Below are 25,981 nucleotides of genomic sequence, written 5' to 3' on the forward strand. Positions count from 1 at the left end.
CCGCAGAGGGGGCGGCCCTTGAGAGGGACGATGACAGCTCCCCTGTAGGATCCAGAGGGAAGGGAGATGCTGATAGGCAGGCAGGTGTGACACTAGGAATTTGCAAAAGACCTTTTATGATTGCTTCTATTTTCTCAGTGATGCAAAGACATCCTACCTAACAGTGAGGATGAAGGAGAGATCTGTCCAATGCTTAATTAAGCTATCTTTATCTGAGAAATTCCGCTTTGTCGAACATCTCGCAGCCTGACACTGCAGCAGTATGACGTGTCGGTTAAGAGCACAGACTGCGGACAGATGGCCTCGGTCTGAAACTAGCTCCATTAGTCGCTATATGATTTTGCACAAGTCAGTTATGCTCCGTAAGCCTCAGTTTCTGCACTTGGAAAAAGGAAAATAATAGCATCTACCTCAAGGGGTTGTTGGAAGACAAAATGAGCTAACATATATAAAGTGCTGAGAACCGTCCGTGGCACACAGTCATCACCATACAAATATCTGCTGTCGTTCTTAAGGAATTATGTGCCACGTGTCCATTCTGTGATAAGACAGGTGTACTGGGGTCTTGCTTGTGCAGGTTTTCTTGATCCAAAAATAAAATCTGAGGCTAAACCAGAGCTATCATGTCCTCATTAAACAGCATTTAAGAACATCAGGCTTTCACTTACACGGATGACTTCCCATTGCGAGGATCCTTGAATGTCGTTGTCCTCGTGTTATGATCAACAAAGTACCTAACGCCTTCCCGAGTATACCGAATTTCCCAGCCTTCTGGCAGGGGTTCTTCGTTCTGTAAGCTAAAGTTACAATCACAAGGTGAACATTTTCCAGGAGGTGAAAACACCTGCATCAAGGTTACTTGATCCTATCTACGGACACGTGTAAGACAATTGGAGCAAACCTGTAATGTATACGCACCCCTGAGTTCTTGGATCTTCCCACTGGGTTGTTTTTGTGTTATGATTCACGAAGTAGACTCTGTCTGTTGAATCTACTCTTTTTTCTAAAAAACAGAGTGAGCATAGCATTTAATAACTATTTGCTATATATCCCTTTCAGATATTTTTACCAAGAACATATCAGCTTACCCCAGCCTGGTGGCAAAGGCCCGTATGGGTCATTTTCTGCAGCTAACATTGAAGCCTGACGGAGAAAGGGTTGGGAGGAGGAATAAAATAACAGTACTTTAATATAAAAGCAGAGATAAACTAAGCACTTGGCAGAATCACATTTCACAGCAATTTTCTACAAAAATATGATAAAGGAACGCAAATACAGTAATTTCAAAACATTAAGTCCTAAAAATGTCATTATCAATTGATTAAAAGTATTAGTTCCTCTAAACTAATTTAGAAATAATACACTGACATCAATATTTTAATCTCTTAGCCTTTCCATAATAATTGATGGAAGCGAGACGGAATGAGAGAGAAAAGCACAGATAAAGTTGTCGTATTCAAACGAGGCAATATTACTTATGTAAAAATAGAACAATTATCAGTTCTTTTTAAAACAAATGCCTATTAATAAAACAAATATTAAACTCTAGTATCACCTCTGTACAAATAATTTTATCTTAATATTAGAATCTTTTATAAATTCATACATAAAAACACATTTATGTTTATACATTATTACAACTCAGAAATAAATTCCAAAGAAAATGTAGACATTCTACCATTAATTTCAAAAGAATGACAAACATACAAACGATTACCTGAAAATCATTCTTTAATGACAAAGTATACGCATCTTGATGAATATTTTATAACTTTGTACCAGACACTGTTAATTGTACTCCCCAACCATTTCCCGCTCCTTCCTTGACAACCAGGCCACCGTTTTGTTTGAGGCGGCAACGTGTCCATCTAAGAATATTGCATGCCCAGCCTCCCTTGCAGCTGAGCAGGTGGAAGGACCACTCTGGCCAGTGAGGTGCAGGCAGAAGCCCCTGGTGAGCACATCCCTTTCCAAGCAAAAAGGTGAGGGCCTGCTGGAAAACAGCCCTCCCCTCTTCCAACTCCTCCTTCCCTTTCTTCTTGCCTAGACTGCAGAATGAGGCCCAGAGGGCAGCAGCCCCATACGATCAAGGGAAGAAGCGTGAAGCTCAATAAGGACAGAGGGGCAAAAGGGCAGAAAGAACCTGGGAACTCACTGGCATGACCAAGTCAACGATTAGCCCTGGACTCTCACCCCAGACGGGGTGGTGCATTGAGGTAACAACACCTCAGGCGGCTGGAGGAGGTCCTGTTATGTGCAGGGGAGCACACATTATCCAACTCTGCCGTTTCCCCAAGGTGTAACGTCTACAGCTGAGTTCAACTCCAAACAAACGCACACAGTACCCAGTCTCCTGTTTCCTACATACAACTAAACAGTGGACCCCTACCCCAGATTTCTGCCCAGGTCACCAGAGCGCCAGCCACTGGTGGCAGCAGGAGACGCTAGGCCAGCTGGGTTGGCCCACTCCCCGTGCACTGGCCACAGACACCAGGGGAATGGGTCAAGCTGCACATGAGCACTTACTTCACCCCTGAAGCAAAGGAGTGGAAAGAGCAGCCTGGGACGGGGCTCTGAAGAAAGAGCTACTGAAGTGTGTGTGCGTCTTTCCTAACTCCTTTCCGTCTGCTGGCCTCTACATTTAGGTTTTCAAATGGCATCAAAACACTGTCTAGAAATGCCCAGTACTTACACTTATATTTTCTACTTCCTGTGATCAAACCCATTTAACAAAGGGCTTTTTAAAAAAAATTTTCCCCCACTCTTCTTATGGGTGACTATTTATTGCAATAAATAAATCACCAATTGGTCGAGTTTCAAGACAGCACTTGATTTTTTGGACAAAACTATCTCCAACCCCAGGAACATCTACGGTGGGCCCACACAGACCAAAGTGTTGTTTCTGAGAGTGTGGGATGGAAATCAGAATAGCTAGATGATGGCAAGACTGGCCTTGAGTAAAAATAGGGGTAACTGGTTTAGTTCAAGAACCAAAATGATTATAATAACAGGTGGGGGACTGCGAATGGTGAAGACAGATTATTTTATTAAGAAACTGCATTTGTAAAACTACCACCTAATAAGGACAAAAAACTGTGTGTATAGTTACGTTAGGAAACTAGAATTTTTTAAAAAACGTAAAGTGCTTACGTATATCAGAAATGCTAATTATTCATTAAAGATCAACTAAAAAATACCCTGTAAGGCAATCTATAACTTTTTTTAAAAATCACCCCAGCAAAAAGGGGGCTGCCCGGAGGAGAGGCCTGCGGGAGCGCCTGGCGGCCCCTCACCGAGTAGAGGTAGCGCTGGTTGAACTGCTGCATGGCGCCCTGCAGCTGGCTGCGCTGGGACTGCCACTGCTCGAAATTCCGCACCGACTCCATGGTGGGCCGCTGCCACGTCGTCGTTCTGGTGTTGTGGTCCACATAATACACTCTGCCACGATCATCAACTCTTCTCTCCCAACTACCACAAACAACATAAGCAGTGATAAAAGTTAAAATAAAAAACAACCTTAGTACAAGAAACTGAAAAGTATTGTTAATACTTCACTCAAATAATTTTTAAAAGAATGTAAATATGGATATTCTTGAGAAAAATTATGAACGTGTGATCTGCTATTTATTGTAACTAAATTACCTTCCCATTCTACAATGACCTGATTTCCAAGGCCTGTCTTTTTAAAAAGAGGCCACAGACTGGACAGCCCAGCGTCAGCCTCACTAGCCTTTCTCTCTCTTCGTTTTGACCAGCATTTAATCAGATGGGGCAGTGTGCCCCTAGAGCCACGGCCCCCACGCGGGAGTGTAAGTCAACCCAGAGCTTTTTAAGCTGCCTTCCTGCTGTTCACTGCTGCCCAACTGAAACACGGACCAAAACACATCATCCAACCTATCACTGCTCTCTGGCACGACACAGAAATGAACCCATTCTCCATATCAGTCTCAACTGCCCTGAGATCTTTCAAGGCACCCGTGTGAGAGCCAAATCAACCACGTGCTGGTCCCAAATGTGTTCTGTTTCATTCCGTCAGGCCTGTTTTAAGATTCCCTCAGAAAACAGCGCCCTTCCCTACTTCTCCACCAGAATTCTCCCCATCCTCCAGGGTGCAGTCCTTTAAGCCAATTTGTGTCATTAATTTATACAATGATTTCAGAATTCTTCAACCAACCTCACAAAAATAACATTCCTTGCCTTGAATTTTCTGGATTGAAAACGTTTTACTTTGGTGGACTTTAAGCTGCATCGGGAAGGGGAGCTATTCTAAGTGGCAAAGACAAGAAGGAGAGTATCCCAGGTACAGGCAGCGTGTTCGCGGAGGATATAAACAGTATCATCCAACCAGCCCTCAGTGCAGTATGTATAAAGAGTTATGAAAGATGAGAACACAAAGGAAAAGGAAGATCAGTTTGTGAACGGCCTGGAATGTAGCCTAAGAGCACGAACTTGATTTAATTATAGCAATGTTTTTATTCATTTAAAACCCTCTACAATTTTAGCCATAACGTAATACAACTCTACTTGTAGCAATCTTTTAGATCGTAATTTTGGACCACTCTCGTATCTCTTATGTCATTAAATCTCATGAAATAACATAGTTTAGAGATCACTATCTACGGAGAAACATATGTATAAATTGTCCTAAATATGCTTTCATTCCTTAAAAAATAACAAGGATTGAAATAGGACCAAAACTCCGTGATTACTCTCAGTAACTCATGCAACGTTTGACAATCTCTTGAGAAAGCCCTTCAGACTAACTGCAAAAGAAACACAACACAGCAAATCTCATTCACTGAACATACGTTACTCACAAAAGCAAACCAAGGACGCATAATATGCAAAATTAAAGAGTCATTTTATGTTGTAGTAAATAAATTTTAAAAATTACATATATGATAAAATACAACTGAAGACACGTAAAGATGCAACGTTACCCTGGAGGTAAAGGCTGTGGCCTCTCCCACGTGGTCGTCCGAGTGTTATGATCCACGTAATAGGTTCTACCATGAGGATCTTTCCTCTGTTCCCACCTTTAATAAAATGCAAACATAAGAGACGATAAACTACGATGACCTAAAAAATGATTCTGTCTTATAATCAGGAAAATTACAGACAAGTTTTACCTTAAAAGGCTAGATATATATTATAAAGTTGTTTCTTTTCTCAATTATTAATGCTTTTTGTTTCTAATTATTCCCTTTTCCTTAACCATATTGTAAACTCAGTAAGTACAGTTAGCAGAGGAGGAAAGACTAATATCTAAAGGTTTTAAAAGTTACTAATTTACAGAATTCCAAATCATCAGCAAACAGAAACTGAATCAAGGGGAGAGGAACTTCCAGCCTGGTATCACACCCAAGGCACGAACTGTCAATGAAGGAATATTCACGTTTGCCTGCAATTTCAAAAACACACATCTGAAAAGTTTTAGCGGTATCACCTTCAAGAAGTATGTGGTGGCGCTCTTCATGAAAATCCTTCCTCTATATGCATTTAGCGTCTTCTTTCTGTGCATCTCTATCCCTCTCCTGTTTGGGTAAGCTTCAGAGTTTATGGACATGCCAGTTTTATCTTTTTCTGTTCTATCTTGAAGACTATCAATTTCTTATTTCCCCACTCTCATTTTCTCCTCTGTGGTCCCTGTTTCTTCCTCTCCAGTCTTTCCTTAACTTGGTACAGAAGAAAAATTTTAAACATAAAAAGTGAAAACCTGGTATTTCTGAGTTTAACATTCCTGTTTTCAATTTGAAAGTAAAATAAATGGGAAATATTTTCCTTTCCCTTAAACACAGGGACTCAATTTAATTTGATTTCTCTTTAGAGAAGACTTTAATTATTAATTAACTTTCCTATACAATGAGCATACATACTAAAGCTATTTGCTATACCAGGAGTACACAACCATACTTAAAATGGCAAGCAGAAAAAAATACCAATTGTTGTTGAGGCCACATGTAACAAACCTAAGTCACACAATGCTGAAGTAGTAATCACGAACAACACAGACGCCCAGGTTCACAACTGACTCAGCATCACGTAAGTTATTAAACTTATCTACTCCAAAGTGTCTGTGCTATAAAAGCCTGTACTGGAACACTCACGCTATCCTGTACTACAAAACTTACATACTCATTCCTACCATCAGCCCTTGAATTTTTATTGCTATTCTATAGCAACATTTCCATCTTTTACTATTTTTAATTTAGCTTTAATTTTTATCAAAATTATATATACTTTCACATTGCTTAACATCTACCTTGAGTTCTATAATTACACACATCTCACAGCTGAAAGTCATACAGTCCAAAAGGCTCATTACAAAAACACTGCCTACTTCTTAACCTAATTTTCCACTCACCAAAGGCAACACTTTCAACTGCTGTAGCCAATTCTTTTACTTACTAACAAGCTCACTTCAGTACTTGTTATCCAGTCTCAAACAAGCTGTACTGCCTTCTCGCTGTGAAGATGAAGCTGAGTTCCTTTCCTGTGCGCGCGCACGCAAGCACGCGCACATACACACACACTCTCCGTAACACTTACCCTCCCTCCACACACACACATGCTGCATCCTCCCTTATGGTTCTTATTATGACTACATAAACCCTCCTAACGGCTGAGCCATGGAACACAACACACTTCTGTTTTTAATTGTCTCCTTTCTTCCCGTCTTCTATGTACTTACCATTAACTCCAGATACTTTTCAAGTTGCATAAATCTCTCAAAATGCTTAAGCTTATTAGGTATTTTATCAACCACACCTGCCTTCTGACTTGCTCAGTCTACACTGGCTGGCTGCGGGCCTACCACCTGGGGCTCTCCCTTCACGATGGTGCTGGCAACGCCACTCACTCCTCTTCCTTCAGACCCCTAATTCCCGGACCCCAGGTCTTCACTTTCACGACTTAGTTGTGGAGGAACGAGTCCTGGTAGCTTCCTAAGAAACACTACATGGGAAGTAAGCTCTCAGACCCCGAGGATGTCTGAAGACGGATTCATTCTGCACACACACTCAACAGCATGGCTGGAGGCAGAATTCTAGGTTGTATTCATTTCCCTCAGCATTCAAGGCACTGCTCACTCTCTTCTAGCCTCTTGTGTTGATTCTGAGAAGTCTAATGCTATTCTGATGAGAATGAGATCTGTTTTCCCTTTTTTTAATCTCTGGAAACGTTTAGGATTTTTTTCTTGGGTTCCAATGTACTAAAATTCTCACAATGAGGTGTCTTAATATAGATTTATTTTCACTTATTATCCTGAGTTTTGGTGAGCCCTTTCAATAAGAAAATTCATGTCCTTCATATTTGTGGGAAAACAAATTTTTTTCCTTGGTTATTTTGTTAAGGATTTCCTCCCATTTTCTCTTTCTGGAACTTTTCTTATCAGATCTTCTGAACTGGTCCTCTAATTTTCTACTTCTCTCATTTTATAAATTTATCTTTTGGTTCTACTTCCAGAGAAATTTCTTTATCAGCCAAGTCTTCCACTGCAGTAGACTTCCAAGAGCATTTGGTTCTTTGAGGATTCTGTATTCACAATTCCTCCTTCTTGGTTCACGTGTCATAGCCACGTGTATCCCTCTGAGAATACTAAAACAGTCTATTTCCTTCAAGCTGCGCTGTCTAGGCTGTTTGCTTTGGTCTCCGTCTTGCACAGTGAGAGGCGTCCCTCAGAGGTCTAATGAGGAGGAGACGACAACGCTGCCTGGGTGGGGCCTGCGGATTGTGGGATCAACTGAAGGGGGCCGTAGAAATAGACATCAGTACTGTGAGTCTCTTCTGGGGGTCTTTGGGAGAAGACACTTCCAATCTCCTGGGTGAAAAGGTCACGTCCTGTGATTTGGGCAGGAAAGAAGGACGTGGGTTTGAAAATTCACTTGTTAATCTCATAATGGTTCACCTGCGTCCCCGGTTTCATACAGTGCCCCACCCTCTAACATGCCTGGCCAGCGTTGCCGAGTGCAGACGGCTCCGGGAAGCAGCCCCCGGGCGGGGTGGCAGTCCTGGCCGCTTGGAGGAGAATTAGGGACTCATCTCTCAAGGTGAGTTTCAGGCGTCTTGCTGTTTACAGTGCCATCTTCACCGCCACTTCCAAGGGTAGCTGATGCTGCCCGTTCCCGAGCCACTCGGAAGCGCCAATGCGCAGGCCGGGCTTTTCCCACCGACAGGCCAGAACTCAGCTCTCTTGGGTTTGCCAAGTCAGCTCCACTTAGTCACCCTCCAGACAGCTGTGACCTCATGAGAGACCTCGCACGGAAGCACGCAGCTCAGCCACTACCCGATGCTCAGGAACTGGGTAAGAGTACACGTTTGCTGTTTTCACCTGCTAAAGTTTGGGGTAATTTGTTACACAGAAACAATTAACACGCAGGGAAATGCTACGAAATCACTGCAAGGAACTGAGGTGGACCCACATATTCAGACCACACGCTCATATTCAGAGGCGGGGCCTCGGTCCGCAGAGCTCACGTGAGCACTAGGAGCACAAGCACAGAGCCTGCAGAGAAGAGGCGCTTGATGAACACTTACTGATTAAGTATTCAGTGAATGTGTGAATCTGCTCATACTGATGCAGAAATACGACCAGGTTTTAAAAAGCAACTGAAAAACAGTAGGTAGAGTGCAATCCCATTTTCTTACAATAATTCTACAAGTGTATGCAAAATAGTAACTGATGTAGCCGCTCTGTGCCCTCTTCACCTCGTCCTTCTCAGAGAGCCTGTCCCTGCCTGACATCATGACAAGGCCACATGCTCACCCTGCCGAGACCCACGCCCCACAGCAGCAGAGTCCTGGCACCCGGCCCCCAAGCGCCTGGAAGGAAGCCTGACCAGAGGAGCTCCCTGGTGGGGAGCTGGGGCACTGGAACAAATATTTCTGAACGATTTAAATATTTTATTTGGTCATGTCTTAGTTTTGTGATCAGAAGCAAATTTTAAGCTTAGGGGAAAAAAAATAAACATAACCAAGTGCTCCATCCATTTAATGGGCCATGAAGCCCTTTTCTAATTTCACCCTAAGTTAACTGCAAATATCTCTAGTTGAAATGCAACAATATTCAGTAAGCACGAAGCATAATGCTAGCCACTGGGCCTTAATTTTTCCAGAACAGGGGATCACTTCCAGATTTTAGTGTTCTTGCTCTAAACAGATTTATCTTTCTCAAACTAAACTGCCTGCTACACAGAACATTACTGAGAACTACTTTTGGATATCTTTTTTATAATTTTATACATTCTATGCACTAGACCAAGGATAAACTAACTTCTACTGGAAAGTGCCAGATAGTAAATATTTTAGGACTTTTGGGCCAAGAGGCAAAGTCGAGATTATCATATAGGTACTTACATAAGGGGAGAGAGAATTCCTGTCACTCCCCACCAGTTTTCCTGGGGGTGGGGGGTGCCCAGCTGTCCTCTGCTGACAACATTCTCGGGACACAGAACCCCTGGTGCACAGGGGAGGAGCCTGGTCAATTTCACGATCCATCCCGGGACTCCAGGATCCCAGGCCTTTCCCTCCTCCCCTGGGAGCTGGTCCCAGAGGAGGGAACTTGCGGATGTGTTACTCTCAGAGTGAGATTTTCCCTCCTGGGGCCTGCAGCTGCCAAGAGTGAGTCCTCACTGTGTAGGCAGTGGTCAGAGCGGGCCGCAGGCAGCAATGAGGGAGGAAGGTGCTGGCGAGAGGAGTCGGGGAGGTGGTACGGAGGGCAAAGGGGGACAGCGCGGGCGACTCAGTTTGATAGCCCACTAGAGCCGTACCTACGGGTCCTATCAAAGCAGCGGGTTGGAAATGGCCAGAGACTAGATGATCCCAGTAGTGGAAACGCATGAATACCCTGAAATAGGCACTAATTACCTGGCTGCCTATGAAACTTCTTGGCAGAATCCTTGAATTTCATAGAGAAGGTAACTGCCACATTTCACCTTCAACCATAACACTCTCCTTTCTTGTATTCAGACAGTCTGCCTGTCTCACTAAGGCTATACATAAATTTTTTAAAAATCTACTACTGAACAAAGACCTTATTTAAAACAAAAGGAAATGTGGAAGAATTTTGTGAAACACATTACAATAGAAAGAACAGAACAGTTACTGACCGGATAATGACTGTTTCAAACTCAGACCATGGGGTGGGCAGCAGACTGGCCTTCTCGTAACCCCATCCAGCAGTTCCCTCCCCCTGCACGGCTCGCCCTGCCTCCATGGACTCCCAGCCCCAGGGAGCCTCTCCCATCTCCCAAGACAGAGAGTGGCCTCGCTCCTCTGTCTTTTCTGGCCACTTCTACCCAACACTCGGCTTTCCCTGCGTGCTCACAGGGAACAAGTTCTACTCATTAGTTCTCACTCTTCAAAAGAGTTTTTATCACACTTCCACCCCTCCATTCACTCCATCTCGTAGCAACCACTTTGTCAAAGGCCAACAGCAAATCCTCTCTTTGTTGTTAGCTTCAATGGGTGCCTTTCAGTTCTTATCTTACTTGAATTTTTCAGCAGCTTTTGACCTTGTTAACTGTTTCTTCCAGAGGCATTTTCAAGCCAGGTCCTTTGCCCAATTGCTCACTCATTCAGCTATTTAATCAAGCACTAATTCACTTATTTAAAAAGTATTTATTGAGTACCTGCTACATGGCAGGCACAGTTTTAGGCACGAGGAATACAGAAATGGACAAAATAAAGTCCTTCTTTAGGGGAGAGAAAACCGACAATAACACATAAACAGATATATGTCATATGGTGATTTAAGTGTTAGAAAGAAAAATAAGACATTATTTAGTATAAACTATAAAAAAACTCTACTCTAAAGAGTTGATGCTAAGGCCAGCCCAGTGTTCCTGGGTTTGGGTCCCAAGTGCAGATGCACACACCATTCAGCAAGCCATGCTGTGGCAGCATCCCCCAGACAAAATAGAGGAACACAGGCAGGGATGTTAGCTCAGCAACAATCTTCCTCAAGCAAAAAGAGGAAGATTAGAAACAGATGGTAGCTCAGGGCCAATCTTCCTTACCAAAAAAAAGAGTTGATACTGATTCCATTTATATTAAGTACTAGCAGAGGGAAAACTAATCTATAGTGGAAAAGTATTGGAACAGTGATTGCGTCTCTAAAAGTAAGGACAGGGACTGACTGAAAAAAGGGGCTGGAGAGAAGTTTTTAGGGCGATGGTAAGGTTCTGTAACTTGACAAGGGTTTGAGTTATCCGGATGTATCCATTCATCAAAACTCGTCAAATGGTGATCATTTCACACTATATACAAATAGCAAATCATGTTGCTATACACCTGAAACTAATGCAATGCCAATTATATCTCAATTAAAAAAAGTCATGAAAATGGTACACTTAAGACTTGAGCATTTCTTTCTATGTAAACTTCACCTAAAAACCTTTAAACAAATACTAAGCTGTAATGATATACAAGCTGAAGTGTTAAGAGGCAAAAGTGTACTGAAATCTGCAACTTACTGAACTGCATTTAAAAATGAGATGGATAGAGAGACGAAGAGACACGCAACAAAGCAGGTAGAGAACATGTCAATTGTAGAATCCAGTGGTAGGTATACAGATGGGCACTTTCTACCCGTCTGTACATTTTCATAGTAAAAGGTTGGGAAAAAGTAAGGCAAGGTTAAGGGATGGGGGCAGAGGGGCCTGACTTGGACAGAGGAATCGGAAAAGGCCTCTGGAATGAGGTAACTTTGTTGGCGCCACTCACGTAAACAGTAATCTTTACTACACACGTTAAAGATTTTGCTCTTACTATCTCTAACTGAACCAGGGTATAGGGTGTTTCTCCGGTCTCTGGTGCCTATCCAGTAAAACAAAATACTACCAGGAACTGGGGCCAGACGTCTGTCCCACCCGGAGACCAGCCCCTCTGTAACCGCCTGTGGTCTGTGTTCCGTAAGGTGACTCTAGTGCCCCGTCTCCCCCGTGCCAGCAAGCTGTCATCAAACCCTTTCTCTCCTGCCACCTTGCCTCTCAACTGCTGGCTTGCCTTGTGGCGAGCAGAAGACCCCTTTTGGCAGTAAGAACATTCGAGCAGAGACCTGAGTGTGAGTCATGCAGCCCTCTGAGGACTGACATTCCCTACAGAGGCCTCTGGGGGAGAGCACATTTTTTTTTTTTTTAAAGATTTTATTTTTTTCCTTTTTCTCCCCAAAGCCCCCCAGTACATAGTTGTATATTCTTCGTTGTGGGTCCTTCTAGCTGTGGCATGTGGGACTCTGCCTCAGCGTGGTTTGATGAACAGTGCCATGTCCGAGCCCAGGATTCGAACCAACAAAACACTGGGCCACCTGCAGCGGAGCACGAGAACTTAACCACTCAGCCACGGGGCCAGCCCCGGGGAGAGCACATTTGACGTGACACACAGACGGCATCCCCAGGCTGGAACACACTTCCTCCAGAACAGTCTAACACCCGCGATTCTACTGGGCAGTTAGCTAACAAACTGAGCAAATTACCAAAGCAGGTAAACACAGGAACTAAGACAGAGTTCTGAGGGAAGAGGATGTAGATTGGAAAGCTGCTGCCTCAGTCACTAAAGTCGAGTCCTGCCTGGGCCAGAAGAACCAGCCTGGTCCACCTTCCTCTTCTCGCTCCTGCACACGGCACATCCCCACGGCCACCTGCACAGGGCCCTGGGAGACCAGCACCATCCTTGGGGCAGCTACGCAGATTCTCACCTGGGTTAGTAGCTTCCAAACTTTCTGACCACAGCTCACAGGGTAAGAAGTACATTCTACATAAACAGCTCTGTGTGCACTAGACTGCTATGTATTTACAGACTTTATACTTACACACACACACTCCCCAGAAGAACAACCTTTCTGGAAACAATGCTTACTCGTACCACATCTAACACACCTCAGTATTTTCTGTTCTAATCTGTACTGATCTATTTCATTATGTGTTCAAATGCTGGTCCTAATTTATTAATGGGATGCAACCTGCAATCTGAAAATCACTCATCTAGATTACGACAAAATTCTCCAAATGCAAAAATCACATATGGTGGCGACAGGCATGCTGAAGCATTCATTCGGCCCCCACAGAATTAAGTGTATGCACTTGTCCTTTTAAATTGGAATGCCTGCTTCCCTCATTTGTAAAACAGCCAGGCTGCTAACCTAACTTGTCTCCCTAACTCCTATCTGTCTATACCACTGTTAAAAAGATCTTAATAAAACGCAAATATCTCCATGCCACTCCCCTGCTTAAAATTCTTTAACACTTAACCATGATTTTCAGGAGAAAAATTCTCAAACCCATAACAGGCATACAAAGTTCTTCACAGGACCGTTCACTCTTCAGTACTACGGACCCTGCTCCCTTGATGCTGAACTCGAGCTGTAACAAAAGGCTACTTCCTGCGTTCAGTGTACTCATCTTCATGGATGTGAGAGCAACACACAGCTGGTGCGATGAGAATAAATCCGCTGACCACCTGCACCTCCGTTAGTGCCATGCTAACCCCTGCCCCCTCTTGGCCCGCCCTGGTGGTCTAGATTCAGATCCGGCGCTCTCCGCGAGTAGCCCAGTTTCACCTCCCGCTGGCTCAGGGAACCACCACCCATCTGTCAGTGGTCATGCTGTGGCAGCTGCAGGTTGCCAGGATGCTGAAAGCTCTGCCACTAGTGTTTCAAACACCAGCAGGTCTAGACAGGTTTCAGTGGAGCTTCCAGACTAAGACAGACTAGGAAGGACCTGGCCGCCCACTTCCAAAACAAGTGGCCATGAACACCCTGTGAATAGCAGGAGAGCATTGTTTGATCCAGCACCGGAAGGCAAGAGGATGGCACAGAAACACTGGGCAGGGTCCGCTCTGCTGTCCACAGGGCGCTAAGAGTGAAAAACAACTCAACAGCACTGACGACAGCTCCTCTTTCAGAAATCCACAGAAGGGTCAGCTCTTCTGAAAGTAATGAATAGCACTGACCTCCCTCTCCATGTTTCCTCCCACACATCCTAAACTTACCTCTAACAGAGCTCTAATCGTACTGCACGTCACTGACTGACTCATCTGTACCCCTCATTACACCGTGAGGTTCTTCACGGTGAAGAACCCCTTCTTCTATGTCTGTGTCACATTGGCAGACACCTGAGAGACTCCGATAAGTGACTCAGCTGCCAAAGATATGAGAGAAGGGGACCATGAGAGATTTCCGAGAGGGAAGGGAAGATAACATAGGGTCCGAAATGCTTGCAGAAAAAAGAAGTGGAGATTCCAGTAAGTAGCTGAAAGTAAGCTCAGAGAAAGGTCTGGCCTGGACGCAGAGATTTAACAGTGACAGGAGTGTGCCAGACCCACCAGCAAAAGCGCAGGCAGGAGAGGACCAAAGGTGAAACCACAGGCAGGCAGTGGGCAGAATCAGATGCGCCACGGAAGAGCACCGAGGAAAACAGCTCAGAAAGTGAGAAGGGGGCTGGCACACGGTGGCTGCCCTGAGAGAATGAGGGTGGCATGCGGAGGCCTCTAGAGCGCAGGTGCAGCAGCTACGGGAGCGGACACTAACTGCTGTAAGCTGTGTTAGAAAGGACTGTGTCCATATTTTCATTACAGCATTTCCAAATTATATGGCATAAATGTTTACAAATCTGAGCCACGAAATATGCTTCCTGAAGGCAGAGACAATGAATCATTAATTAAAATTAGCATCACCAAAGCCTAGAAAAGAGTCAAAAAAACTGTTAAGTAAATAAGGGAGAGATGACCAAATGGGCTACACACACAGAACACCCTGTGAGGGACATCACGAGGCCTGAATAATTGCAGCCGGGAATTTAAAGGAGATTAAGAATTACTGAGCAGCAGTGAAAACCTGAGTTTGTAACAGCCAATCGGCCGAGTCAGGCGACGCCCCCCCAGCACTCAGCATTAACTGAGGAAAACGATGGCTACTTGTTCTCAAGTTTGGGGCCCGAGGAGACCATGAAGGAAGCCAGAGAACTCAAGTTTTTATGCAGAGTGTCACGGTCACTCTTATCTAAAAGTAAAAATAAACCAAGAACCAAATCAAGGGGGTCTTGCAAATTAACATCAGGTTTTTTCTTTTCCCTCCATATTGCACATACTTCAACTAGATGAGCAATTGTTCCTAGTTTTAAAAAGTACTTGGCTTTGCAGCAAATAAACAAATAGTATGAATCTTATTCCAACTTAGATTTTAAATTAATGAACAAGGGAAAAATTTTATATATGCATTCCACAGTCATATACTATCAAACAGTTGCTGCTTAAATGCTAAGTCAAACATCTAAAAAAGTCTATTTAACCTACCCTGATGGCAAGCTTTCCGTGCCGGCACTCCCGGGCTGCTGCCGCACAGGTTCCACACACCCGTCTGGCTGTCTCAGTTTGGCTGCTTCAAAAGCAGAACCGTTCCCAGAATGAGAGGGGGCAGAGTCTGATGTACTCCTAGCTTCAGACCCAAAGGCTGCACTGGTAGAAAGAATACATTCATTGTTTTCTGAGGAGGTCGGTATCTCTGGGACCGAAGGATCTTCAACAGCAGTACTAGTGCAAGGTGAGGACAGGGCGGCTTCTTCAGACGCGACTGCAGGAGCCGGGGCAGACGCATCATCGGCGGGTGCAGATGAGGATGATGCTCCGTTAACTGAAACGGGAACATCAATAAGGCAATCTATCAAAGAATGACAGAGCAACCAATCCATTCACCAGTTACACTTGCTCAGAGCCGAATTCCCACTGAGTGACGTACCAGGTACTGATGAAAATAAAATGACACTATGTTTTTTGTTGTTCACATTTTAGAGATAAACATGTAAATAATGAAAACTTAAGAATACACACACACCCCAATAACCTTAAAGAAAAAGAAACCAATGTTAGTATAACAAATGTTTTTCTTCTAAATTATTAATTCTGAAAGTCTGCATGGGTTACAGAAAAACTTTAACAATGATCCCTTTCAATCTCCCTTTTTGTATGCAAATAGTAGCTAACATTAAAAGAACTCCTGCCAACAGTGGGAAACAGTGGCGTTAACTCTGAAGACAGCAGTACAGAGGACCGCAAAAAAGATCCAGGAACTCATTCTACACTTTCTGGAGAAATAACCCAGTACTGGGATCTGGTGATACAACTTTCTTAATTTTCATTTTAAATGTGATGGATTCATTTCAACTACGCGTCACTATAAAAGTCAGTCAAATTAAAACTGAAAAGAGAATAGATTATTGATCAAAACCTATTAGAAGATTGCACATCAAAGTTCTAAATGAATGCGGGATGGAGACATAATGGAGATATAATTTAGAGTAAAGGAATCTTCAGGCAGATTTTTAAAGAAAGAAAAGACAAACCAGAAAGGAGAGAAGAGTGTACTGTTAAAGGAATCCAATGGTAAGTGCAAAAGAACAGCAGAATCAACGAAGTTCTGTACCACACACAGGGGAGAGAAGGGCTTAGGGGGAGAGAAGCAGTAACGAAATACAAGAAATAAAATGCACAGCTGCCCTGTACCCAACACCGTTCGACAACAGGGAGGATGAGAAGAGAACGTGCAGAGAACTGAATTGTGGTGTCACCTCTATGATGCTCACTTACAAGAATGATCTCATTTAGTTTTCACTCTTCAGTAGCGTGGAAATCAATTTCCACAAAAGAAAAGATTATCAGCAGTCTTTTCAAAACAAAATGACACTAAATGGGAAAAGAGGAATATCTGAAAAAAGATAACCCAACAAGAAACCGTCGTAAACCTTTGTGCACACTAAAACAGAGCACGTGAAACACAAACAGGTGGAAACGGAGGAAGGAAATTATTATTAAATAGCACCATCCAGTTGCTGGACGCAAAGCCTTCCCTCCCACAGCAAGTCAACGGCACGTGCTCTGGGCTCCGCTCCACCTTCATGCCACCGCCTGGGCGCCCTGCGCACTCACAGCCCTACAGCAGCTGCGACCGGGCTGCCTGCTTCTCTCCCGTCTGACTGCAATCCAGCTCCAAAGAGCAGCCCAGGAAATCTTTCTCAACACAGAACAGACCTTTTCACTCCTCTAATAAAACACACCAGTGGATTCCCACTACCACCAGAATAAATGCCAGACTGCCACGGCCCAGGACCAAAACCCACACTGTCTGATCCACAGCTGCTCCTGACCCCACAGGGGTCGTCCTCTGCCCCTTGCATGGCGCAGACCCCTTCCCACTTCAGGATGCGTGCTCTCTGTCCCGGCCCTCAGGACACGCCCGCCTGGCTTCTGCTCACCCAGAATCCACGCTCTCTAGCCGGGCAGGCGTCTCCACAACATATCTAACGCTGTGCCCGCCTGCCCTCACCCTAGGCCACACGTTACACTGTTCTGTCTTGCTTCTCATGTTCTTAAATCATTTTATTTGCTTTTACTTCTTTTTCATTAAGTTCAGAGTGCAAAAACTTTGTCAGAATTGTTCAATTTGCATTCCCAACAGCGACAAAATGCCTGGCATATGAAAACGATAAATACTTGTTGAATCAATAAATTAAAGACAAATCACAGAGGAAGAAGTGAACACACCTCCCTCAAAACTAGGCAGATAACAGACAAAGCCTTGGTGGAAACATTAACAAAGTAAATGAAGGACTTAATAGCATCAACAGTACACTTGATTTAAATCACACAGTTAGAGACGTAGTTTTCAGTTTCTACTGTGTGCATATTCCATCCAAATACTCTAAGAATTTTTAGGAAAACTGACATACGTAAAGAACAAAAGGAAAATCCCCAATTCTACATTCAGAAGGATTCATTCTGCCTATAATTCAATAAAACTAGAATCAACAAAACAAAACACAACTTACTGAAATGTTTACTAAAAGTCTGGCAGAATCTGTTGAACACTTTTTAAGGATTATTTTATTTAATCCTCATAGAACAATGCCATGAGGCAGATAGCAGCATCATTCCCTTCTTACTGGTGAGAAAACTGATTCTTATATATCCATAAAAATGATAGTTCTCTCCCACCCACAATGAATCTGTTTAGAAGACTTTAAAAAAACAACAATCACTGAGTTAAAGAGGAAAATAACCATGAAATTACAAACTTCAGGAAAATCAACGGCAACGAAAACACTTATATCAAATTGCTTTCGACATGGCCAAAGAAATATCCAAGGATATAAGAAAGAATGGCAAAAAACGCCTTAGCACTCAATTCCAGAGCTGGGGATGGAGATGGCGGTAGAAGGAAAGGAATGAAAGGAATGAAAAGACTAATAAAACAGGTAAGAATTTCCTGACTCAGCTAATGGGAATCAGGTGGGATCTTGCTGAAAGCATAAATCTGGGTCCCCACCTAGACTTACCGAACCTCCAGGGGAACCTCACGGGAAGGGTCTGGGAGTCTGTATTTTTAAAATGCTTCAGATGAATTCTTATCAACAAAGTTGAAGAAACCATAAGACCTAAGATATACCTTGCCAAGTTTTATAAAGAAATATATTTAATATGAGTAATGTTAGGAATACCATGTATACCTTTATACCAATATGTTTGAAATATATTAACTAAACTAACTCAAGAGAAAAAAAAGTGAAAAGACCAATCGGGGTGAAATGGAAAAGGTGAGGCGAGATCTAATACTGTTCCCCCAAAAGGCAACAGGCTCAGTTAGTTTTTTTGAGAAAATTCTATGAAGCCTTCAATGGACACATCATTCGCATGTTAAAGTGTTACATTAGGGGAGAAAAATAAAAACAAAGTTTCTTAACTTACTCTGTGAGGGTAATGTAACCATAAAGCTGAAACTGAATAAATTCAAAGATGGTTCACTATTAGGAAATTTCATTAGGAAACTGATGTTAAATGTTAACATAGTAAAAGATAAAAGCCACATGATTATTTTCAATACACACCAAAAAACATCCAACAAAATCTTGGTAAAACACGTGATAAGAGCAATCAAGGAAAATTCATGCATAATCTAGATTATTCATCAGAAACCTATAATAAACTTTATATGTTAATAGGAAAACAGAAGAACTTACATTAAGATCAGGAACAAATTAAACTCAGGAAGGAAACAAGGAAGATCATAATCACCACTGCAATTCAAAACTGCTGACTACAACTGACAGTTTGCACTAAGATAAGAAGAGTGAGACATATGGGAAATAAAACGGCAAAACTCATTTAGAGAAGATAAGATTATTGATTTAGAATCCACAAAACAATCAACTGAGGGGCCAGATTGGTGGCATGGTGGTTAAGTTCACACACTTGGCTTTGGCAGCCCAGGGTTCGTGGGTTCAGATCCCAAGCGCAGACCTACACACTGCTCATCAAGCCCTGCTGTGGCGCTGACCCACATACAAGACAGAGGAAGATGGGCACAGATGTTAGCTCAGCAACAATCTTCCTCAAGCAAAAAGAGGAAGACTGGCAATAGATGTTAGCTCAGGGCCAATCTTCCTCACCAAAAAAAGAGAGAGAGAGAGAATCAACTGAAAAACCCTTAGAACCAATTAATCAATTTAACCAAAACATTTCAGCACAATGACCAGATACAAGTTCAACATCAAGATTACACTCAAGACTTATCTGAAGAAAACTAAAAAATATTACTAAGAAACATTTCAAAACAGAAAAAATGGAGAGAGACAAAATATATCAGGATGGGAAAATTCAGTATTGTTTAAAAAATAAAAAACTCTCCTCAAAATGCAAATACTGGTAAGGACGCAGAGGAAGAAGGGCACAGCCACTCGGGAAGACAGTTTGGCAGTTTCTTACAAAAATAACCACACTCATCACAATGCAGCAGTCATGGTCCTCAATCCAGCTGAGCTGAAAACTTATGTCCACACAAAAACCTGCACAGGGAGACTCATATCAGCTTTATTCATAACCGCCAAAAACTGGAAGCAACGATGATGCTTCTCCAGGTGAACAGATTAACTGTGGTACATCCATACAGTGGAATCCTCAACATCGCTACGTGAAAAAGCCAGTCTGGAATGGCAACATACTGCACGATTCCAACTGTAGGACATTCTGAAAAAGGCCAAACCACAGGGCAGTGAGAAGATCCAGGGCTGGCAGGAAGACAGGGAGGGCACGGAGGGGGAGCACAGGGACCAGCAGAGCCGTGAGACAATTCTGCAGGATACTGGAGTGGTGGATACATGACAGCGCACGCCCTAAATTCACAGAACCCCATGACACAGAGGGAACCCCGATGTGAACCACGCACTTCAGCTAATCCTAACAGTTACACTGCTCGTTAACTGTAACAAAGGCACCAGAGTGGTGCAAGGTGTTACTAATGGGAGCTTCCGAGCGGGGAGGGGGCATTTCTTTGATGGGAGGGATCACCATTCATGTATACCAGTGGTTCTCAACTGGGGACAAACATGCGGCCCTGCAAAAGACATTTAGCAACGTCTCAAGACGTGTCTGTCACAACTGGGGAAAGAGAGGATACTGCTGGCATCTAGTGGGCACAGGTGAGGAATGCTGCTGTAATCCTACAACGTCCAGGGGAGCCCTCACAGCAAAGAATTATCTGGCCCCAAACGTCAACACTGCCGAAGTGAGAAACACTGATGTGTATGCAGCCAGCCACCAGGCAGCGTCCAGCCTATGGTAGCTGCAAAATAAACATCTGTTAACAGACAACATAGGGATGACTAAATGGACAAACTGACAACAAAGACAAAGGGGAAAGGGAAGGGAGGAGGGGGGGTCATAGGCTCCTTGCTCGTGAAAGAAGAGGGGGAATTAGATGTAAGCAAATAATTAGAATCTCATGTGGCAGGTATGATGGTGGACGCTTGTGCAAAGCACTTCCTCCTCTACAGATGTAAGACCACACCCACTCACTTGGTTTCTTAATCAAGGCACCACAATCTGTACTTTCAGCCATTATGACTTTTGATAACAAGACAGATCTCCCTAATTTCCTGGTTAATCCTTGAGAAGTAAGTTTCCCGTGGACTTTAAGATAGGTACATCTCGTAACAACACAAATGTATCCTTGCTCTAACAGTTCATTCAAATAAAGCAGAAAAAGGTGGAAATAACTGGAGTATTTTATTCGTTTTTAAAAGTCTGACATGAGAAACTGCTCACATATACACACTTTCTTTAAAGTGAGGTCACACTTGGCAGTGGGTGTGCCAGAAAGGGGGAGAGCGCGAGGGAGCCTCCGGACATGCACACTTCTGCATCTTGATCGCCGTGGGGGCCACCTGAAGCCACGTGGGACAAACCCGCGCACACACAGAGCCGGTGGAACAGGGAAAACGTGAACAGGCTCTGTGGATGGTGTCAGCGCCAATTTCTTGATTGTGATATTGTATTACAGTTATATTAACACTGGCAGAGGCTGCGAAGGATGCATGGGACCTCCTTGTACCTTTCTTTGCAACTTTCTGTGAATATGTAATTACTGAAAAATAAAAAGCTAAAAACCAAATTCTAATAAACTTATGAAATCAGTTCTGCCTGAAACTTATCATACTGAGCTCTAATCTATTTTAATAACAAAACAACAATTATGTATTAGAAAAAAGTTATTTCACACTAGAAGTTAGGAGTACGGGGGAAGAAGTGGAGAAGACAATCATATTTTTCTTAAATACCTATCACTGTCCAAAGACTGGGGTAGACGTTTTAGATTTATTATTTCACTTAACCTTCAAAACAATCCTAAAAGGTAGTTAACTGAGCATTATTCTCTTTCTATACATGGAGGAGCTAAATTTTGAGGATGTTCAATTTGTCCAAGGACACACAGTTACCACATCAAGTGCTAGAGCTGGGATCTGAACGCAGCCCTGTTAGAAACCAAACCTAATCTTTTTAGTGATGACTGCCTCCTATTTTAGCTTAAAATAACTGCCGATAGTCACAGTAACTAAAGTTACCGAGTTACCTGATGGAGCCCCTTAACCAAGACTCAACAGAACAGGGTGTGGGCAGGGGCGCCTCGTGTACAATACCATCTCTGGTGACAAGCAGCCGTCTGTCTCAAACCGCCTAGCACAGGCCCACACCCCCCCACCTGAAATGTGCTCCAGAATTCGCTCACTTTTTGGAATTTAGAAAGGTCATATAGCACATATATCGTATCTTAACTAATGCCCGAGTGTGTCTGGAGGCTACACATCGTAATTAAACACAGTAACAGTTCTGTAGCAAAATGTAGAGGCAGATTAAGCATGATAAACCATAAATACCTTAAGTCAGTTCTAGTCATTTCGCCATCAGATGAGTTTACAAAAAACCCCAACTTTTGGTTTTAAAGATTTTAGGATTTTAGAATGGCAGGTAAGGGGTTAGGAGTGTGTAATGTCTTATACACAGAATATGCACACTCCCGTCCCCACACAACCACTTCAACAATGAAAACTGATTTTTAAAGTGCTTAATTCAAAACAGGAATATCATTTTTATACCAACACCTTAAAGCAGATTACCCCATCCTTTGAAAAGATACCTGAATTCATCCTCCTACTGAGGGATGGCAGACCACACAAGACATCGGCTAAGTGGTTGCTACCAACAGACCGGATATCAGATTCCGGAAGCCTTTGTAAACCGGCCAATGGAATGACAACGGCCGAATTGTTTTGTCACATGTCACCAACAATAGTGAGAGAAGGTGCAAACACAATCACTAGGTTGGTTGGGGGAATGCCATTCGAAGCCTGTCCCATTATAACAGACGGACAGTACAGTGCTCAGACGCTGTAAAAATCACCACATCATCGTGAACAGGAGAGCAGAGGGCGGAGTCTAGAGCCGCACAGCTGACGGCAACCACAGCTCTTCGACCTCCGAGCTGCAATCTCTCTGTGCCTCAGTTCCTTGCTGAGAAAAATACCAGATCTGTCTCAAGGAGTGACTGTGAGAGTCGCTTCCGCACGTGGAGATGCAGCGTTCAGAACACAGACAGCACGAACACTGGCCGTTATTCTGACTGTCTTAGGTTTCCTTGCCGTAAGAGTGAATGTCATGAGAATTATTTACGGTGGAGCCTTCATTTCTAGTTCCTCACATATATGATGTCTTTCACCTTGAAATTTCAGGTAAGGATAGGTAAGAATGGGGGAAGTGAATTTACTCCCAATGCAAAGAGTCTATAAGGTATTCGACAAGCTACAGAGTGGAACTAAGAGACTCCACAGCAAGGGGCCTCGGTAAGTCCTTCGCCTTCTGCATCAATGTGTGAATACGCCCAACGCCAAAACGTGCAACTAACTGGTGGTCAAGAGATCCTTCCACCAACCTACTCAAACAGCTAAATATTCCGGGAAGCAGAGCTAAATCTCCAAAGTCCACAGACTTTAATGGAGGGCAGTGACGAGAACGAAATGGGGGGACACGCCTTTGTAAAACGAGCATTCGACATGCTGAGACTTTGCATGAATCAGCAGTGGACTTAAATCACTGCCCTGCTATCTACTCACTTCCAGAAAGAAGGAAACGGCATCTATCACTCTGAATCCAATGATAATCTCATACAGCAAATCAACTCCTTCATTTGGTCACATAAGGGTATTGTCTTTATTTTTTACAACCTCTTTGAACAGTTGGCAGAGAAAGTACACTGTTTTAAAATGTAAATTATTTTACAGGTGGATAACTAGGATTTTTTCTTCATGTTTTCTGATATAGGTAAATATCTGATAACTTAAAAACCCATGTGGCCAAAAAGCACTGGATTCATGTTTTATTGTGAAGAACTCTGGTACTCAGATAAACCATTTTTCTACGTGTTGATACTTTTAAAAAATAAATTATTGGTCCTTCCTATTGGTACTTCCTCAGACTGATTTTTAAAACTGTAAAATTTAGGATAGATAATTTAAGGTAGAGTTCTGTGAAACTCACTATTGTGTTAACTTTCTTGGAATTCTTAAGAATGTTGTTCAGATTACGTCATTTCATATAAATCCATAAAAGATGGAGTATCAGCTGTTTTAATTTGCTCAGTTCTTAGAGACAATTCTGAATAATCTAATGTCCCTTTTCTATTTTGCTAACAGAAGTCTGAGACAAATGCTCATACCAGAAAGAACCAGAATCAGAAAATAAACGCACTTTACTCACTAATTTCACCCTGGTTATATGCACTGATCTTGTGTTCATTTTCCAGCCACCTTAATAACTAAAAAGTTCTACATATTTTGAGTACTTAGGATCTTTAAGTCCATCTTTTTTTTAAAAAAAGGTAGCATTAACAAACAAATTTAAATTATTAAAAAGCCATTCATGGGACCAGTCTGGTGGTGTTAGCGGTTAAGTTCGCACACTCCACTTGGGCAGCCAAGGATTCATGGGTTTGGATCCCAGGTGCGGACCTACACACCATTCATGAAGCCATGCTGTGGCTGTGTCCCACAGACAAAACAGAGAGGACTGGCACAGATGTTAGCTCAGAGCCAATCTTCCTCACCAAAAAAAACCCCCCAAAAACCATTCATATGTCAGTTCCCATGCTTATAAAAACTCTGAGGATAACACATGTTAAATATCCCCCAACCTTGGGTGTAAACACACAATTGTCTTACCTATGAATCCATCTATTTTCACTTAATTACTAAATTGCTTTTTTTTTTTTGAGGAAGATTAGCTCTGAGCTAACATCCGCTGCCAATCCTCCTCTATTTTTTTTTTCTGGCTTGACAAGGGGTGTGTAGTTCTGCACCAGGGATCCGAACCGGCGAACCCCAGGCCCCAGAAGCAGAGCACGTGAACTTAACCCCTGTGCCACTGGGCCAGCCCCACTAAATTGCTTCTTTAAATGTTTTTACTTTCAAATACTTTCTCATAAATAGACAAGCACAAGAAAGAAAATGGATTCCAGAATCAAAAGACCAGGATTCCAACTCCAGCCCCAACACACATGTAGTAATCTTAAGCAAGTGAGATGTTTGCGTTTCCAGAGATTCATTTGAAAGAGTTAATACTTAAGATTAAACAAAAAATACTTTATGCATTTTACAGCTGAGTCCATTGAAAACCAGGATTATAGAGGAAATCTCCCTTAGGCATTCCTTCTATAACAGAACAGCTCTCTTAGAAAATATAAAACTTTCTGAGAATTTTATCAGCTCACAGCACCTTTTCCTACTAAGTTACATGCTGAGAAATAAATATTTGTATATTGAAAGACAGGTTAAAGGAACCATTCATTACTAATAAATCAACGAATTTTAGAATATATTCCATATTATGAATTAAATAGTATTTTTTGTAGCACAAAGCCTTAAGAATCTAGCTATCATGTAAGTACTTGCTTAGTGAAATGTGTTGTTATCCTTAGTATATTTTTGGAATATCTTTATAAATAATTTAGAAAAATTCAAATTATTAGAAAAACTTTCAGGCATTGTAATTTTAAAATTCCTATAACAGAACTGAAGATTAAGAAAGACTGCACACTAAGAGAAGTGCAGGCACAGATGCACACAATTTAATCTAGTTTTCAGTTAAACAGCGTGTCCCAGACAGCCAAGCTTACCATTACCAGTGTCATCGGCAGGCTCAGGGGTGAGTGGTTTTGGAGCTGGTGTATTCTTGGGCCTGGCAGCAACCTGAGATGGGGATGAAGGCGTGCTGTCTCCATTAACTACGTACGAACAGCAGGAGTTCTGGACTAGAGTGTTTGCAGGTGCATGAATATCTATTCCATTAGTACCTTCAACAGCCAACCTTTAAGAAAAAGATGCCTTACATCAATGACTTACTTTTCAACAGAAGTTTCCTAAGAAATATTTACTGAGTTCTTAACCATCAAGCAAAGTAATGAGATAGAGTAATGAACAAAGACACAACATGCTTTTATTAAAGTTTTAAATCACTTTCACTTCTAAGCATACCCACACTGGCAGATAAACACACAGTGAAATACACAAATATACTAAGTCAAAATGAATTCAGTCCTTCAAAATAATGATCAAACTGTACTTTTTAAATATTTAAGTCTAAGAATATTTACTTCTATTTTAAAATGCTC

General features: G+C 42.6%; 1 protein-coding gene across 28 annotated transcripts in view; it reads right to left on the reverse strand.

The window, feature by feature from the left end:
- The window catches only part of WWP1 (WW domain containing E3 ubiquitin protein ligase 1), a 112,734-nt gene that overhangs the window by 31,107 nt on the left and 55,646 nt on the right, over positions 1 to 25,981 (reverse strand). For 20 of the 28 annotated variants that reach the window (XM_070631346.1, XM_070631373.1, XM_070631356.1 and 17 more), the window contains 7 exons: positions 25,487 to 25,677; positions 15,289 to 15,625; positions 4,941 to 5,036; positions 3,294 to 3,468; positions 1,089 to 1,143; positions 919 to 1,003; positions 669 to 797 (listed from right to left, as the gene is read on the reverse strand). In XM_070631346.1, the coding sequence (XP_070487447.1) occupies positions 669 to 797; positions 919 to 1,003; positions 1,089 to 1,143; positions 3,294 to 3,468; positions 4,941 to 5,036; positions 15,289 to 15,625; positions 25,487 to 25,677 (1,068 nt within the window). Of the gene's footprint in view, positions 1 to 668; positions 798 to 918; positions 1,004 to 1,088; positions 1,144 to 3,293; positions 3,469 to 4,940; positions 5,037 to 5,446; positions 5,676 to 6,691; positions 7,840 to 15,288; positions 15,626 to 22,456; positions 22,550 to 25,486; positions 25,678 to 25,981 lie in introns of those variants that run through there. The other 8 variants (XM_070631368.1, XM_070631363.1, XM_070631366.1 and 5 more) reach the window with 3 other exon arrangements.

The sequence above is a fragment of the Equus przewalskii genome, chromosome 8, assembly GCF_037783145.1.
Source record: "Equus przewalskii isolate Varuska chromosome 8, EquPr2, whole genome shotgun sequence".
Taxonomy (NCBI): Eukaryota; Metazoa; Chordata; class Mammalia; order Perissodactyla; family Equidae; genus Equus; species Equus przewalskii.